This window comes from Phodopus roborovskii, unplaced genomic scaffold (assembly GCF_943737965.1).
Source record: "Phodopus roborovskii unplaced genomic scaffold, PHOROB, whole genome shotgun sequence".
Lineage (NCBI taxonomy): Eukaryota > Metazoa > Chordata > Mammalia > Rodentia > Cricetidae > Phodopus > Phodopus roborovskii.
The window spans coordinates 13,113,543-13,129,271 of NW_026126424.1; the positions used below are offsets into that span (position 1 = coordinate 13,113,543).

A 15,729-nucleotide genomic window follows, 5' to 3' on the forward strand; every position below is an offset into this window, starting at 1 on the left:
TCCATAATCCTACCTTACAGAGTGGGGAACAAGAGAAAAATGGTAATTCTTTTGTTGTCAGTTACCATTAGGAAATGATGGATCAGGTTGACCAGTTGTCTAACTATTTGAATACTCTAATATTTTGCTATTCATAGAACAGAGCTATCTAATCTAAGAAATTCAAAAACACAGTGTTATGTCCTCTCTGTCCTTGAAGTTAGTTAATTATCATAATTAATCAAGAAGTATGAGAATCTGATAAAAATGCATATAATCTATTTATTTTTTTCAGCAGAATTGTATGTATTAGTTAGTATTCTCATCACGGTGCTCAAAAATCCAGAGAGAATATTTTATGAAAGGGAAGATTATTTTAACTCATGCTTTTAGAAGGTTCATTCAGTCCACAGTTGATTGGTTCCACATGCTTGGGTAGAACATTATTGTAGAGGACTTTGTGTTATAAGAAATTTTTCAACTCATGGTAGACCAGAAGCAAACTTGGAGTGAAAGAGATAGAGAAACAGAGAAGCATAGAAACAGATAGGCAGAAAAGTGTCCAAGGCAGAAAAATTCCTAAGAAATTTTTCCCATTCCCACAATGGTCTACATGTTTAATTAGATACATCCTCATGTTCACAGAACCACTCCAAAGAGTACTTACTGTCTATGAGGACCAAGTGTTTAACATGTATTTGTGTGGGACATTTCTCATTCAAGAAATCTCACTATTCTTACATGGGGACAATTGGTACATCCAACAAACAAACAAACTTCTTTCCTACTTATCCTTACCAAATGAATACGGTTGTAAGCAGTATCAATTTCCCAATGTATAAAAGTTAGGTTCAATAATTAAGTTTGTCACCTCCTTTTCACACAAGTAAAAAAAGTAAAAGAAAATTTCTTGGCTTTGATTTTCTCTTCCTTATTTAAGAAAGATATATAGTTGAAGCTAAGTAAAATAAAAATAGTTCACTACAGCATGTAATAATGATAATCATTTTAATGATTAACTTTATGTAATGTGATGATTTGGTCTGATTAATATTACAGGCATCATACTGCAGAAATTATGAAACAACTTAATTTACTATAATTAAAAGCATGATGTCAACTCATTTTTAGATTGCATATAGGCAAGGTAAGCATAGCTTACAAACCATAACGAGCAGAATCAAAACCAGCATATATTAAATTCTGGAATAACTTCTAATTATGCTAAAGTTTAACAAGCTATGCAAAGAAACAATATTCTTTATAAAAAGAAAGCTCTAATGTCAGTATATTTATATATCAATCAGATAAGAACTTGAAGACCAAAGGGAAGCTATTTGTAATCAAAATTGCTTAGTAATCTTCCTTGGTCAGTGTTATTCTTATAAAAGGTCTTATTTAATCAATGTTAAAACATTGAGATTTCTACAAATATTTATGGCCACATATCTAATCTATGAATACATTGAATCAAATAGTAAGTAGCTCCTATCTGCAAAATTGATATTAGTTGTCATAGGTGACAAACTAATGCTTGAAAAAAAAATCATGTTGTCCAAAAAAAATCAGCTACTGTTACATGACAAGTAATTTTCTACTTTGCCATATTTTAGCTATATTTCTGAACCTTTGTCTGTGCTCATCTGTGTACTTTATCATAAAATCCAGATCTTTATGGATATCTTAATTTAGCTTATCAGAAACCTGACCCTTGATATATTATCCCCTCTAAATCTGACCATCTTCTTCATTCTCTCCCACACTTGAGGTAGTATCTAATCACTCTAACCTGTCTTTAGGAAGAATGTTGCTAGCTAAACAGAACCAATAAGATTGAGCCTTATTCTGGAAGATTCTAATTTTGAATATTTTGTTTCACCTATCATGCCTTAGCCTTTAGCTGTATGCCTATTTGTCTATGTTGTATTTGGAGCTGAAGTCTTATCTGAGGCATGACAATAGAGACTGACTCTCCAGAGTGAGTTGCTCTGGTTAAACTGATCTCCTTGTGTTCTGGCCAAACCTAAATATTACCTGAATGTGGACAGGATGGATCTAGACATCAAAAAACCTATCGTTCAGTTTATCAAGAACATTCATCATGTATAAACCCAGTGCCTTTGGTCAAATATAGGTTGTGCTACACATGCAATATGCAACACTATTGATCTGCATTTGACCTGCATATAACTCCCTACATCATCTATTAATCTCCAACTAAATGGCTCTCTCTGTCTTTCTCTCTCATGTGTATGTATCTCTGTGAGTCTCTCTTTTTCATTCACAATTGTAACAAATGAATTTTTGAAAACAGACATAAAAGGACAATGTAGACAATACAATAGTCTACTCAAGATAAATTTGAAATAAATCTGAGTAGAGAGGAAACTAGGAGAAAGAGAAGGGGAGGAGAGGAAAGCATGTGGGACTAGGAAGATTGAGTCACAGACGAATAGACAAGAGAAAAGAGAGAGAAAGAGATACAATAAAAGAGGGAACAATTATAGGTTTTAGAAGAAAGCTTACACCTCAGAAATGTCCAGAGACCTACAAGACTGACCCCAGGTAACAATTTGAGCAACAGTGGAAAGGCTACCATAAATGCGCTTCCCTGATAATGAGATCGATGCCTAACTTATCCACCATCATGGAGCCGTCATCTAGTAGCTGATAGAAACAGAAGCAGACACCCACAGCTAAACACTGAGCTGAACTGGAATCCAGATGCAGAGAGGGAATATAAGACCAGGCTACAGAAACACACAGAGACAGCTGACCTGAACAAGGGAGAACTAATTGTCCCTCAGATTGATAGCTGGGAAACCAGCATTGGATTTACTCAGACCCCCTGAACATAGGTCTCAGTTAGAAGGCCTGGGAAGTCTAATGGACCTCTGACAGTGGAACCAGGATGTATCCCTGGTGAACAAAAGGACTTTGGGAGTACATTTCCCATGGAGGGATACTCCCTTAACCTTGAGGAATGAGAGAGGGCCTAGTCCCTACTCCAAATGACTTGACAGATTTTGTTGACCTCTCCTGGAAGGCATGGCCCTCCCTGTGGAGAGTAGGATGTGATGGGAGGGTGGTGGTGGGGAATAGGAGGGAAGGAGGGAGGAAAAGAGGCAGGGGGACCTGGAATCTATATGTAATATAAGAAAAAAAAAACAGTCTAGTGGGAATGAGCTAGCTGTGAGAGAATATGAATTGTGGAATGGAATCCCTTCTCTTGTGACAAGTCTGGAAGAAAGAAGAAAGCTCATCTCAATAGTAACTAGGAATTGTTTAAATCCGCTTATAACCTTGTTCCTGGAAAACAAATCTGGTGATTTCAAATAAGGGCATCATTATCTATGATATGTTTTGGGCAGGGTATTCCTCCTAGAACATAATGGAGCAAGGAGCTCCTCAGTCACATGCTACATAATTAAGTATAAAATTGAGATGTTTTGTGATAGAACTGTCTTTTGCGTTGAAAGTGGAACTACTCACACCTCTTGGAGTCAGCTTGACCTGAATTAAAACAGAGGGATACTGCAACATGAGACTTTATAGTGATAATTACTTCTTCTTGGTTACATAGCACCTACTATTTATTTCTATCTACCAAATTAGAAATAAACCCTTGAAACAAAGTACTACCATACATGCTAGTTTGATTTAAAAATACAATCACCTAGTTATTTTCACTATCAAAGACATAAAACAAGAACAGAGTAAATTCTATCTACTTACATGTACTCCTACTCCTAAATCTATTGGAAAACATACCTACTTCATAATTTTCATTTATTCTTTGAAAATTCTATACATGTATACAATGTATTTTAATGATATCCAACTTAAGCCCCCAACTTTTCTGAGCACTAAGATTTTGCCTTAACAATGTCCCCATCCAAAATTCATGTTTCCTTTATTTTAATAATTAAGTCCAATCAATACTATGTGAGCACCCATGGGCAAGCCACTATCTATGCAGAGGGGATCCATTCCTAATGAAAGCTCACCCTCCCTTCCCCAGAAGCCATAAACTGAAAATAGTGACTCAGCAAGGGATGGTATCTTTTGGGCCTCTCCCTCATTCATACTGGAATTTTGGCTACATGACTTATAATATTTTGGTACACAAATTAACAGTAAATTAGTAATAGAATGTACAATATTTTAAAATCTAGCCTCTACTGGCTTGATCTAAAATCAGTACAGTCGTAATTTACAGGATATTATTTCTTAAAACTCTCCACAATGCAAGCCTTTTGAAACTATAGAGGTATTATTCCATATGAAAACTGTATTAAATATTTGATAAACACAATAGTCACTTAACTGAGTCCTCACTTGCTGGATTGGGTCACTACTGAGTTGCAATACCCAGCCAGACTGCATTGTAAGGAATTATTGAGAGTATGTTAAGTGGATTTGCACATGGGTCATAAAATATATCTAGGAAGAAAAGACTATTTTACACTATTCAATTATGACCAATGACACTTCCTTAAAGTGTCTAGATCTCACTGATTCTCATCTTAGATTTAGCTAGAGTAAAGCAATATTAACTGCTATACTAATATTAAAAAAAAAAGCTGTTCCCATATAACCCATATAACTTGGTGTCTTGGAGATACCTTGTGCAATCTGGAAGTGACTAAATATTAAAATTCTTGTAAAAATTACAATCCTATCTTCTTCCATCAAATGCCAGTAGTCATTTTTTTCTCTTATATTTTTACTTAATGTAATGAATTAATACATTGCTTTATTGGTTTTTTTTTTTTCTGTTTTCAGCTACCATTTTCTGTCCTCAATTAACTTTAAAGAGTCAAGGGACCATAAGTAATTAATCTTTGATGATAATTTGAAAGTGTGTCCTGTTTTTACTAAAAAGCAGCACAGTGGTAAAAGGGTTGGAACTTTTCTATGATTTCAGTCCCAGGAAGGATGAGGCAAGAGCCTTCACTGGCTTGGGCTGGCTATACAGTAATTTCAATGCTGCAGTGTAAAGTCATTTTTCTAATAAGTGAATAAATAATAAAATTATGTCTTAAGATTTCCATCTTAGAAGACAAAATAAAGGTATTAAAGAGCTGAGGAAAATATTATTAAATTCAGGGGTTAATACAGTATTAACCATTATTTAGTATGACACATTCCCTCTCTAAGAGAAGGGGGGGCTTTCTAAAAGATAAATCATCTCTAGTACTACAGAGTCCCAGAGCAATTCCTGTGGAATTTTGAGCATTGCCTTTAAATACACAAACTTCATGAAATAACATGAACTTTTGTTGGCTCTTTGTCACTTTTCAATCCCCTCTCATATTATTCTCTGAATATTAAAATGTGAAAACTTGGGGGAATGGAAGAATCCTTAAAAATCATGTAACTAAAACAGTGATATCATATATGAAAACCTAGACTAGATTTTATAATATCCACCAAAGCACTCCAACTTTCAGTTAAATATTTGCTTCTGTCACACTACACTGTATGAACCCAAGTCTCTATAAGGTAAAGGTAGACTCCTGGAGTGCCATGTCTCTGCAATTAAAGAGGTATTCAATATGTACTTACTGTTTAGTGCCACAGGAGTTCCTAACTGGTGTTAATTAACTTTGTTTGCCTGCAGGCAGTTGTGTTTATTTATTTGTTTGTTTTCAACTCCCCTTGGCCAATCCTGCTAACAAGTCCCTGATCAAGGTCCATGAAGTATTGCTCTCAAATGATGTACAGGTGACAGACACTCTAGAGCTGATGCATCACCCTTACAGCGGAAAATTAAATGTGTGAGCTTATGCAGGTTATTTACTAAAATTAGTCCCAGGTCGGTGCTTTTTATAATTAAGTGAAAGCTAGGAAGCATCTGTTACTTGTATAAATAACTAAATAAACAAATAAATAAATAAAGGAGTGGGGGGTAAGATACAGATGTTTAAACAAAGAGTGTGGCTTTCACATTATAATGTTTAAAATTACCACAGAGGGGACTGTAAGCCATGCTTCATAAAGTATAAATTGTGTTGTATTGTTCCAAAGAGATCCAGTCAATGGGTGTATCCTTTTGTATGGAAATGCATTATTTAAAAAATCATAGTAAAACATTTTTTGAGCTATGGGCCATAAGATCTACCACAGATATTTATATCATATCAATAGTATTATCAAGACAGTCAATTCTGAAATAACTGAGATTTTTGGAAACAGGCAAATCTATTATGCCAATCGCCATTCTGATAAACCAACAGTAGGAACAGCACAAAGATGCTACCTACCATCACAGAGAAGGGTAACATGTCTACCATGCTCTATTGCTACTTTGGAACTTAATTTTGTTTGTGAATGGAATTTGTTATTAAAACTATTTTTGAGCCATACTCTTCTCTGCATGATCGATCACAACTACAAAGTCCTTCCGTAACCTTATCGTTTAAATTGATCAAGTGAAGCAAGTCTGCTGAGTCCTGACCTTCATGCTTCTTTTTAGGGATTCCCAACTGCCTACAGCACTCTGGCAGTTCTGTCTGATCTGTCAACAGCTTTTAATGCCAGCATTTTGGGGGATTCTGTTATCCTGTGAAATTTAATCTCACCTATTTAAGCTTGCTGAATGTACTGGAGGGAATTATTAACAGATTTTCCCTCATCTTCTTAAAGGATAGCGCTGAGTGATTGGCTGGTTTCCCCAAGGACTGATGGCTGAGAAGTGCTAGTGTGTCAGTAGCATCCTATTTAGCATGTGTGTGAGGCCACTAGGGAGCCTGAGAGACATTTGGAATCAGAATTACATCAATATGCTGATGATGCCTCCCTATCTTCATCTCATCAAACCTATATCCTTCAGCATTAATGCTTTCTTAACTAAGATGGAAAGTGCCTCCAAACAGCACACTGCTTATGGTTCTAATTAGACAGCTGGAAACTCATTGATGATACATTAGAGCAGTGGACCAGCAGCCTCAGCATCACCAGGGAACTTGTTAAAATGCAAATTCTCAGGCCCAACCCAAACTTACTCTGACAGAAACTCTGGGGACAGGGCCCAGAAGTCTGTTTCTAACATGGTGATTTTAAATCCACTCCAGATTTTGAAAACCTATGCATTAGAGAAATAGCTTATAATTCTTCATTGAAAATTTATTAGGAGATGGTTCCTAGTTTTATTTACTGAAATATCTCTGGGTCCATGCATATTAGTTTTGGTCACTGTAGTGGCTTGAATGAAAAAAAGCCCCCCATCAGTGTGGGTGTTTGAACACTTGGTTACTAGTTTTGTCAGTGCTGTTTGGGGATTTGGTGCAGTCTTACTAAGGAAGTACACCACTGATTGTGGATGTGGAAATGGCATAGTCTTGCCTTACTTCCATTTCATGCTTGTTGAGGATGTGACCACTTAACATTTTGTTTCTGTCACCATGTCTGCCACTTGTTGTCATGCCTCCCTCACCATCATGGATACTCCATCTGGAACTAACCATAAGCCCAAATAAACTTCCTCCTGTATGCTGCTTTGGCTATAGTATTTTTATCACAGAAACAGATAAGAAATTGAACTGATAATTATTAGCCACAACCATTCAAGGCACATAGTCTCAAGCAATTCCATTTCCAAAGTTATTGACTTCTGTAAAAATTCACATCTGTTACAAAAGACTCAGAAAGCATTCTGTTGCTCTGCTTTTTCCTCTATCAAAGAGGGAAATTGGAATACAAAGGAATATGAATGATGAAGTTTTTGATGATGTGGTACCTTAATAATGTACAAACCATGTTATTTCCAAATTTCAGATAAGTCCAAATGATGAAATGTTACATAGGTATTTTTTTGAGGGAAAAAAAAAAACATGAAAGCTATGTTCTTCGATACTCATTGACTTTAAGGAAATGTTGTGGCAGAGTCACATGTGTGTTGAGAGAGGGAAGCATATAAGAGAGTAGGAAAATATGAAAGTATGGGGACATTTATATTAAGAATATGTCCCTGAACATAAATTCTCAAATCTCATGCTATTGAAGTAGTTAAACCATACTTACTCACTAACATACTAACATCCCATTTTCTCTGTAAACCTTGAGTGCCCTTTAGATGTATAAAAAACCAAGTAATGTCTATGGAGAATTAAATTCTGGAGTCATAAAATTTAAACATGGGTAGTGGCCAGACATTTAAGGTTGGTCTTTATACATCCTAATAAAGCATGACATATTACATATCTCTTGTTCTGCCTTAGCCTAAAATTACTAGATGAGCCCTCTAGGAATATGAAAAACAGTTAACCTGGAAGTTTAGTTCAGGAAATCATGGTTCTGAGCCTCTCTAGAAAATATTGATATGACTGATGCTTGAATTCTTCATATCTGACCCTCACATGATTGGTAAGATAAATGATAAAACTGAGCAAAGGAGGCCACAGTCTTTGCATTCATTCATATAAAAGTCAGATCATTTTAAGAACATATTGAAGCTTTGGATCCTTGTAAGGTCATAATAAAGAAACAGTTGTTCTCTATTTAAGAAAGCCCCAGAACAACTGGGGTTCTCCTGAAGCCCCACTCTAGGCATGTTAGTTGTGCTCCAGAGGCCCATTCCTTCCTCTGAGCACCCTGTGACCATGCACATTCTACTAGTTCTGGCCGTCTACTGAGTTATGCCTAGACTGAAATCTCTCCCATTCTGTATCCTGTTATACCGACTAATTGTCTATGTTTGATTCATCACTAACTAGCCTCCTTGCTTTTGTCACTACTGTTCCATAATCAAAATTCTGCAGAGTAGTAAATCACAAAAGTTATCTTAGGTCTGCATGATTCTATTCACAGAGCAGTCCTAAGATTTTTTTCTTATACCAAGTAGGTGCTTATTGGTGCCTACAAGTCTCTACCCAATCTTCATAGGAAGCCCACACATATCTTCTAACCACACAAAGTCTAGAAGAATTCCTTTGTTATGACTGCAGACATTTAACAAAGCTAACAGTGTTTATTATTGGATGCAGCTCTTTCCTCAAAACTGTCTTTTCTATACTCAAAACTAATCAGAGAGACCTATCAGGTCAAACTACCCTATGTAATGCAGAAGAGACTCTTCCTTTTCCTCCACTACAGTCTGCTCTCAAGTACAACCACCTACACACCATATATTTCCATACCACTAATATTTTTCCACAGAACAAATTATGTTTCAATATACTACGTATGGTACAATGCACACAAAGTGCTTGTTTATTTCCTTATAAACTTTATGAGAGCATGTAATTCTCTCTGATATATACAAGTCACTTGAAATAATGCCTACTATACAGGAGGTAGTGAGTCAACATAAGGTATACAAATAAACAGATGTATTTTCTTAAGTAAATGCAGTCTGAGTTTCTTTTATGAGTTTTGTGTAAGATAGAAATATTTGCCATTTATTCTTTCTAATTGAAGATTGTGAGAAGATGGGGATACTATGAGGAGGAAAGTAATTAATACTGCCATTTGGGATGTACAAAAGCTCCTTTCTCACTAGAAAGGGCTCATTAGTGTGGTGCTATGTTTTTTTATGATTTAAAGTTTGACTGAAGGATCAGTATATATAGCCAGCCACAGCCATAGAAGCTTGGCAGTGTTGACACACACCTTTAATCCCAGAACTCAGGAGACAGAGGCAGGTAGATCTCTGAATTCAAGGCCACCCGGCGCTATAAGAGAAAAGTGCCTCATGTGAGAATCAGTTTTCAGTTAGGGAAAAAAACAGAATCTCATTTGAAGCCTTGGTAGAGGTAAGAGCTACTGGCTGGCTGCTTTGTTTCTCTAATTTTCAGCTTGAGCCCCAATATCTATCTCTGGGTTTATATTATTTCTTTTATAATTAAGAGTTACTAGAAGCTGAATGATGTGGCACCTACTTGTTAGAACTCTGTTACTGAAGGAATGACTGTAATAAATTTATTTTGTCCCCTGTCTACTGCTCCCCACATTCCAAGTTTCATGGTCAGCTTGAGGTAAGTTGTTCCCCCTATAACATGTTTCTACCACAGTGTTCTGTCAACAAAGAAAAATTGATGATTCCAAGTAGCCCTTGACTCAAGCACTGAGCTAATATTATGTTTTCTCTATTCAGTTCAGTTCTGTTTTATTTTAATTTTATCTCAGGTATCCTTGTCACAACAAATGGAATATCAACACATGGGCTGCCTTCTATTTCCTACCCTCAAGGATAAACTTTTGGTTGTGAAACCTTTTTAATCATAGTAATTAGCTGAAGAAAATGTGCAATCTTTAATGTAAAGTGTATTTCAGAAGTCTGGTTTATTTTCCAAGTCCTATACTATGTAAATCAATGTAAATATAAGGAAATTAGCTCCTATTTCTCTTTTAATTTGGCTATTTAAATTTGCAAAATGACATGAGTGAAGTAAGTAATATCTGAAAGTATGTGCCAGAAAGGATTCCTATGGTTATAATACAACCTAGGATTTGGGAGGAGAAAGCATATTCAAGGAGTAGATGAGGGAGTAAAACCCACAGAATAAAACTGACATTTGAAATACAGCTATGAACTAGTAGTGACTGATCATTTACTGAGATCAATTTGTACTGAGGCTAATCTACATGTGACAAATTACCCACCAGTTACAGTTATAATTCTTGCAAAATAGAAAGAATCCAAGCATGTGCAGGCATTCTCAAGTAAATCAAATTCAAAATACGGATTTGAATAAAAAGGGGATTTTTTATCATTCCATAATTATACTCCATCTATAACCTTGCAATCACTACCACTTATAAAATATCATCTTTCTCTCACAGCATCACAATTGCAGGGATCATGGTGTACATAGTCAGCTGATGCTTCATAGAGGACTAGTCAGAAGGAAAGGTTGTGAAATCTGTCATCTTTAGTAAATTAACTAAAATTCTGAATCTGAACAGTGCTCATATTAAGGCTCTTTTAAAACTATGCTGCAATTTCATTTAATTTTCTTTCTAGCAGAAATAGTTGACTCTAAGTGTGTACAGGGCATGCATGTGAGGATGCATGCTCATGTGCCCATGCACACGCGTGCAAACACACACACACACACACACACACACACACACACACACACATCCTCATTACTAGTTGGACTTTGGGGATCTTAACTGTCTCCAATGATAACATTTATATAGCATCCACACGTTTATAAAAATTCAGATTGTTGAGGTTATGGAAGTCTTTGCACATTTGACTGTCACTAATTAGAATACTCTTCAAAGATACTATAACACTGACAAAACAGAGCAGTGTATCATTTTATTCAAATTAATATTTAAAATTTCCTTTTATGGAGACTGTCAAATGGAAATAATTATATACAGCCAAGTACTTAGTTATTTTAGATCTGTCCATTTTGTGGACAGTATAATGATTTAAATTAGGACTGCATACCAACAGTGTCATTGCCTAAAATCTGTAGGATTCCAACAATATCTCTTCTGATGGCTCTACTTTACCTCCTCTGGAACAGCTCGAATATTAACAAAGCCCTTTCTGAAGACGATGAACACACGACGGGCTCCACAGCGCAGAGCGGATGTTGCACAGTCAAAGGCAGTATCTCCTGCTCCAAGTACAATCACGGCTCCCCGTATGGATGGCAATGGAGAGTGACAGACACACATTCCTGAACGATGAAAGGAAAACCCCATTTTCAAGTAGAGAAACCATTTCTGCATGACAGCTCAAAAGATACTTGTACTCAAAGCACTGTAAAATTGCATCTTGCAGTTTTCCAGGGTGGAGTGTCACTATCAAATTATTCTGCTTCGTTGAAAGACAGTTTTATTCCCATTTAAAAAAATATGCTCATATATGTAATTTCATACTCTGCACCCTTGGCTTCCTTTTCCCCCTCTTAGAGGGACTGATACAACACTTTTAAAGTAGTTATGTCAAAATAAACAGGAGGAATCAATTAAAACTCATGATAAATACTTTTACATTTGTATATTTAAATTTCTGTATATTAGTGAATCAAAACAATCCTTATAATCTCAGCCAGAATCTAAAGCATTTTGTTAGAATACTTTGCATAATTTCTCACATAACTCTACTATACCTTTTATAGTTAGTAAACTTAAAATTAACATGTTGAATAAATGTCAGTTTTGTAACTCAAGAGATTGTGGGAATGATGGCTATAATATAGATTTCTTTCATGTTTGAATTTATCTGCTTCTTTCTGTAAAATTGGAATACACAAAAACTATGAGTTTATATTAAAACTGTTTTATTTACTTAATTAATTTTATTATTGTGTAGGCATTCACATACCACAGCGTGCTTGGGGAGGTCAGAAAACATCTTTCATGTGTAAGTTCTCTCCTGCCGTGTTGTGAGATACAAGGATGGAAATAATGTGTCAGACCTAGACACAAGTGCCTCTACTTGCTGAGCCATACCACTAGCTCAAGAAATATGGCTTATGAAGTGTGCGTTTCTCAGAGTATCTATAGGGAGATCTGATATCCTTAGGAAGATCCTTGGAGGAGAAGAGATTCAGGTTGTATTTTGTAATAGACAGTACTCTATTATCAGCATTGTATTATACACTACCTATAAGATAAATTACTATAATTTTTTTATATTCCACCCCAGATGATAACTAGACCTATAATTTCAACAAGTATAATCATTTTGGGTGGAAGACATTCTGTTTGGGATTAGACAATTGACATTCTGTGATACTAAAATACAAGCTTGGTACACTATGATCTTCCAGTGGAAAAAACCACAAGCATCCAGGATTCAGGGATGAGAAGGTAAATGTGGACAATATCCTTTCAAGTTATTTAATACATGAACTTTCTGGTCTGTTTAAATTTTACAAGGAAAAAATATTTAGTGGGCTTTTTGTTTGTTTGTTTGTTTTTATCATTTCCACAAGTAATTAGATGTAGGAACAGCAATGGCTCAGCCTTCTTCAAATATAAATGTCTAGAAGATGTGGGTCATCTAGTTTAAAAAACAAAACATGCTACAGCTTTTTCTTTTCAATCACCAAGACAATGACTCTATTGGAGCCAAAGCTTGGCATAGTCTTCCTTCTGGTTTTTCTTCTGGCGGTACATAAAATAATAGGGTGTCTATTAAACTGTCGTACTTATCTACTTAGAATTACTGTTCCAATAGAGTCCTTGATCTTCCTGCCTCTGCAGACACTCATCACACCAGACGTGAAAACTCACCATATTTTAAAATAGCTTCCAAATTAGAAACCTCACCATTATTGTTAGAATCTACTCCAATGTTTTCTGAAATATTTTTATTTTGAATTAATTAATTTCACAATGCACTTTTGACTTACATGTAATACAATAAAAATATCTGGATGTTTTCTTGGAAGAATAGACAATTGACGATTCTTACAAACTGTAGTACTGTTTTGTGTGTGTGTGTTTACCTTGGTGATGTTTATTCAAGGATCTTGATAAGATATGAACAATATACTACTGAGTTTGAATTTAATATGAATTTATAATGCCTGGGGAAACAGACAACATTGAGACAAAAGACAATAAATTTTACCTGTTTTACTGCCTTTGGCGACAAGTGGCAGAAAGTCTTTGGATGTGTAAAATCCCTGGTCCTGTGTCAAGCCTTGGAAAATATGATCCTTTTTGGGTTCTGGCAAGCCTATTTAATAAAGTTCAAGAGGTAACATTAGCAATCACTACACTACATGGACATTAAAATTATGAAAATAGTGACACTCTTTACAATAATGTGTCTTGGTGGAAAAAAAAAGCCTATAAACACCAAAATCAGAAATGTACATAAAACAATTTTACTGACTGGTTTTATGTCAATTTGACCCAAGCAAGAGTCATCAGTTAGAAGCAAGCCACAATTTAATAAACACCTCCACAGGATCAGGCTATATGCAAGCCTGTATGGCATTATCTTAATTAGTGACTTATGGTGGAGGGCCAAACACTTGGTGGGTGGTGCCATCATGGGCTGATAGACCTGGGTTCTATAAGATAATAGGCTGCACAAACCATGGGAATGAAGCCAGTAAGCAGCATCTCTCCATGGCCTCTGCAGCTCCTGCTTCCAGGTTCCTTCCCTATTTGTGTTCCTGTCCTGGTTTCCTTCAAAGATAGACTATTCTGTTGAAATAGAAGCTAAATAAATCCTTTCCTACACAACTTGCTTTTGGTCATGGTGTTTCATCACAGTGATAAAACCCTAATGGAGGCAATGATCCAACATACCTTGTACATCTTTAGTATGAAACTAAGTATATATCAGAAACTTTGCGTTAATTTATATTTAAATGCATACATGTATACATATTCATACACAGAGAGAAATATATTGTGTAAGGATACACAAAAGAATAGTATACACTGATACAGTATTAATTGGGAAATGATACTCTTTATGCTATGACCATACCACCCTGAACATGCCCGATCTCGTCTTTATTTTATTCTTTAAATAAAAAAAAATGTTTAAAAGGATAGAGTGCCTTTATGTATGTGTACTACATGTGAGCCTGATGCTTGTGGAGGCCAGAATGGCTCTCATCTTCCCTGGGTGTAGAATTACAAACATTTGTGAGCCACAAATTTCTTACAAAACCAAGATTCTTAACTATTCAGTTTCAACTAATCTGAGTCTTTCTTGATCAGTTGGGCACTTTGCTTTGGTTGTAAGGAGGCAGGCATGAGTCTCTTGAATGTCGTGGAATATTATTTTCAGGGGTGTTAATTTGTTTATGCTGTGTAACACTTGTCTTAATGGTAAAAAACAAAGTTGTCTTCTGACCTCCAGATATTTGTAGCATCCCCCACCACATGCATGAACAAACACAGTCCAAAATAACATATTAGTGGTTAAACAGAAAACTTTTAAAAAATAAAATATCTGTTACTCAATGGTATTTCTTAATATCAACAACAAAACCAAGAGATTTACTATGTTTGTATTAGTAAATAAACTTTAATTCTCCAGTACATACCTAGATAATGAAGAATTAGAAGAAAATGTGTTATAAGTAATAAAAATATTCATTCCACACTACACTAAGGAATTGTAAGCTTATAATTTCCTACCTCAGAGTAAAAGATTTAAGAAAATTAGAAAATAGAGAATAAGGGAAGAAAAATAGTTCTATACACTCTTTTAGGAGGAACACATTGCCACTGAATTTTTACAAAATTATTTCAGTCTTTTCTAAAGAGACACAAACACTCACAAGTATATCTTAAATATAAAAAAAATGAACAATGTAAAACATTTTTAAAAGATGAAGAAACACTAGAATGGTAATGGTATGAACAAATGAGTTGTATTTCCAAAGGAAGAGAACATAATTTGTCTCTATAATGTATATTTGAAATACATATGTGCGTGTGTGTGTGTATGTGTGTGTTTGTGTGATTCTAGTCAAATTTAATATACAAAATTAACACTTGGGATTTGTATTATCTTTGATGACTATGGATACTCTGCTTATTTTTTATTTTCTAAATCTTTTGTAGTTGATATACTATATACTTAAAAAATGAAAATCATACCACATCAGAGAGATGGCATGGTATCTGTATATTGTATACCCTCCAAAATTCATTACCTCTTCTTGTAAAATTATTTTTATTACATACACACAAACACACACACACACACACACACACACATGCACGCACGCACGCACACACGCACGCACGCACACATACAATCAAAGAAGGAGCACATCCCTGAGAGAAACCTAATTCTTTCTCTCAGCA

General features: G+C 35.3%; 1 protein-coding gene across 1 annotated transcript in view; it reads right to left on the reverse strand.

Moving 5' to 3' along the window:
* Dpyd (dihydropyrimidine dehydrogenase) overlaps nucleotides 1-15,729 on the reverse strand; it is an 817,241-nt gene that overhangs the window by 476,513 nt on the left and 324,999 nt on the right. Inside the window, exons 9-10 of the mRNA XM_051185598.1 lie at nucleotides 13,523-13,630; nucleotides 11,449-11,618 (exon numbers count right to left, since the gene is read on the reverse strand). Of these exons, the coding sequence (XP_051041555.1) occupies nucleotides 11,449-11,618; nucleotides 13,523-13,630 (278 nt within the window). The remainder of the gene's footprint in view (nucleotides 1-11,448; nucleotides 11,619-13,522; nucleotides 13,631-15,729) is intronic.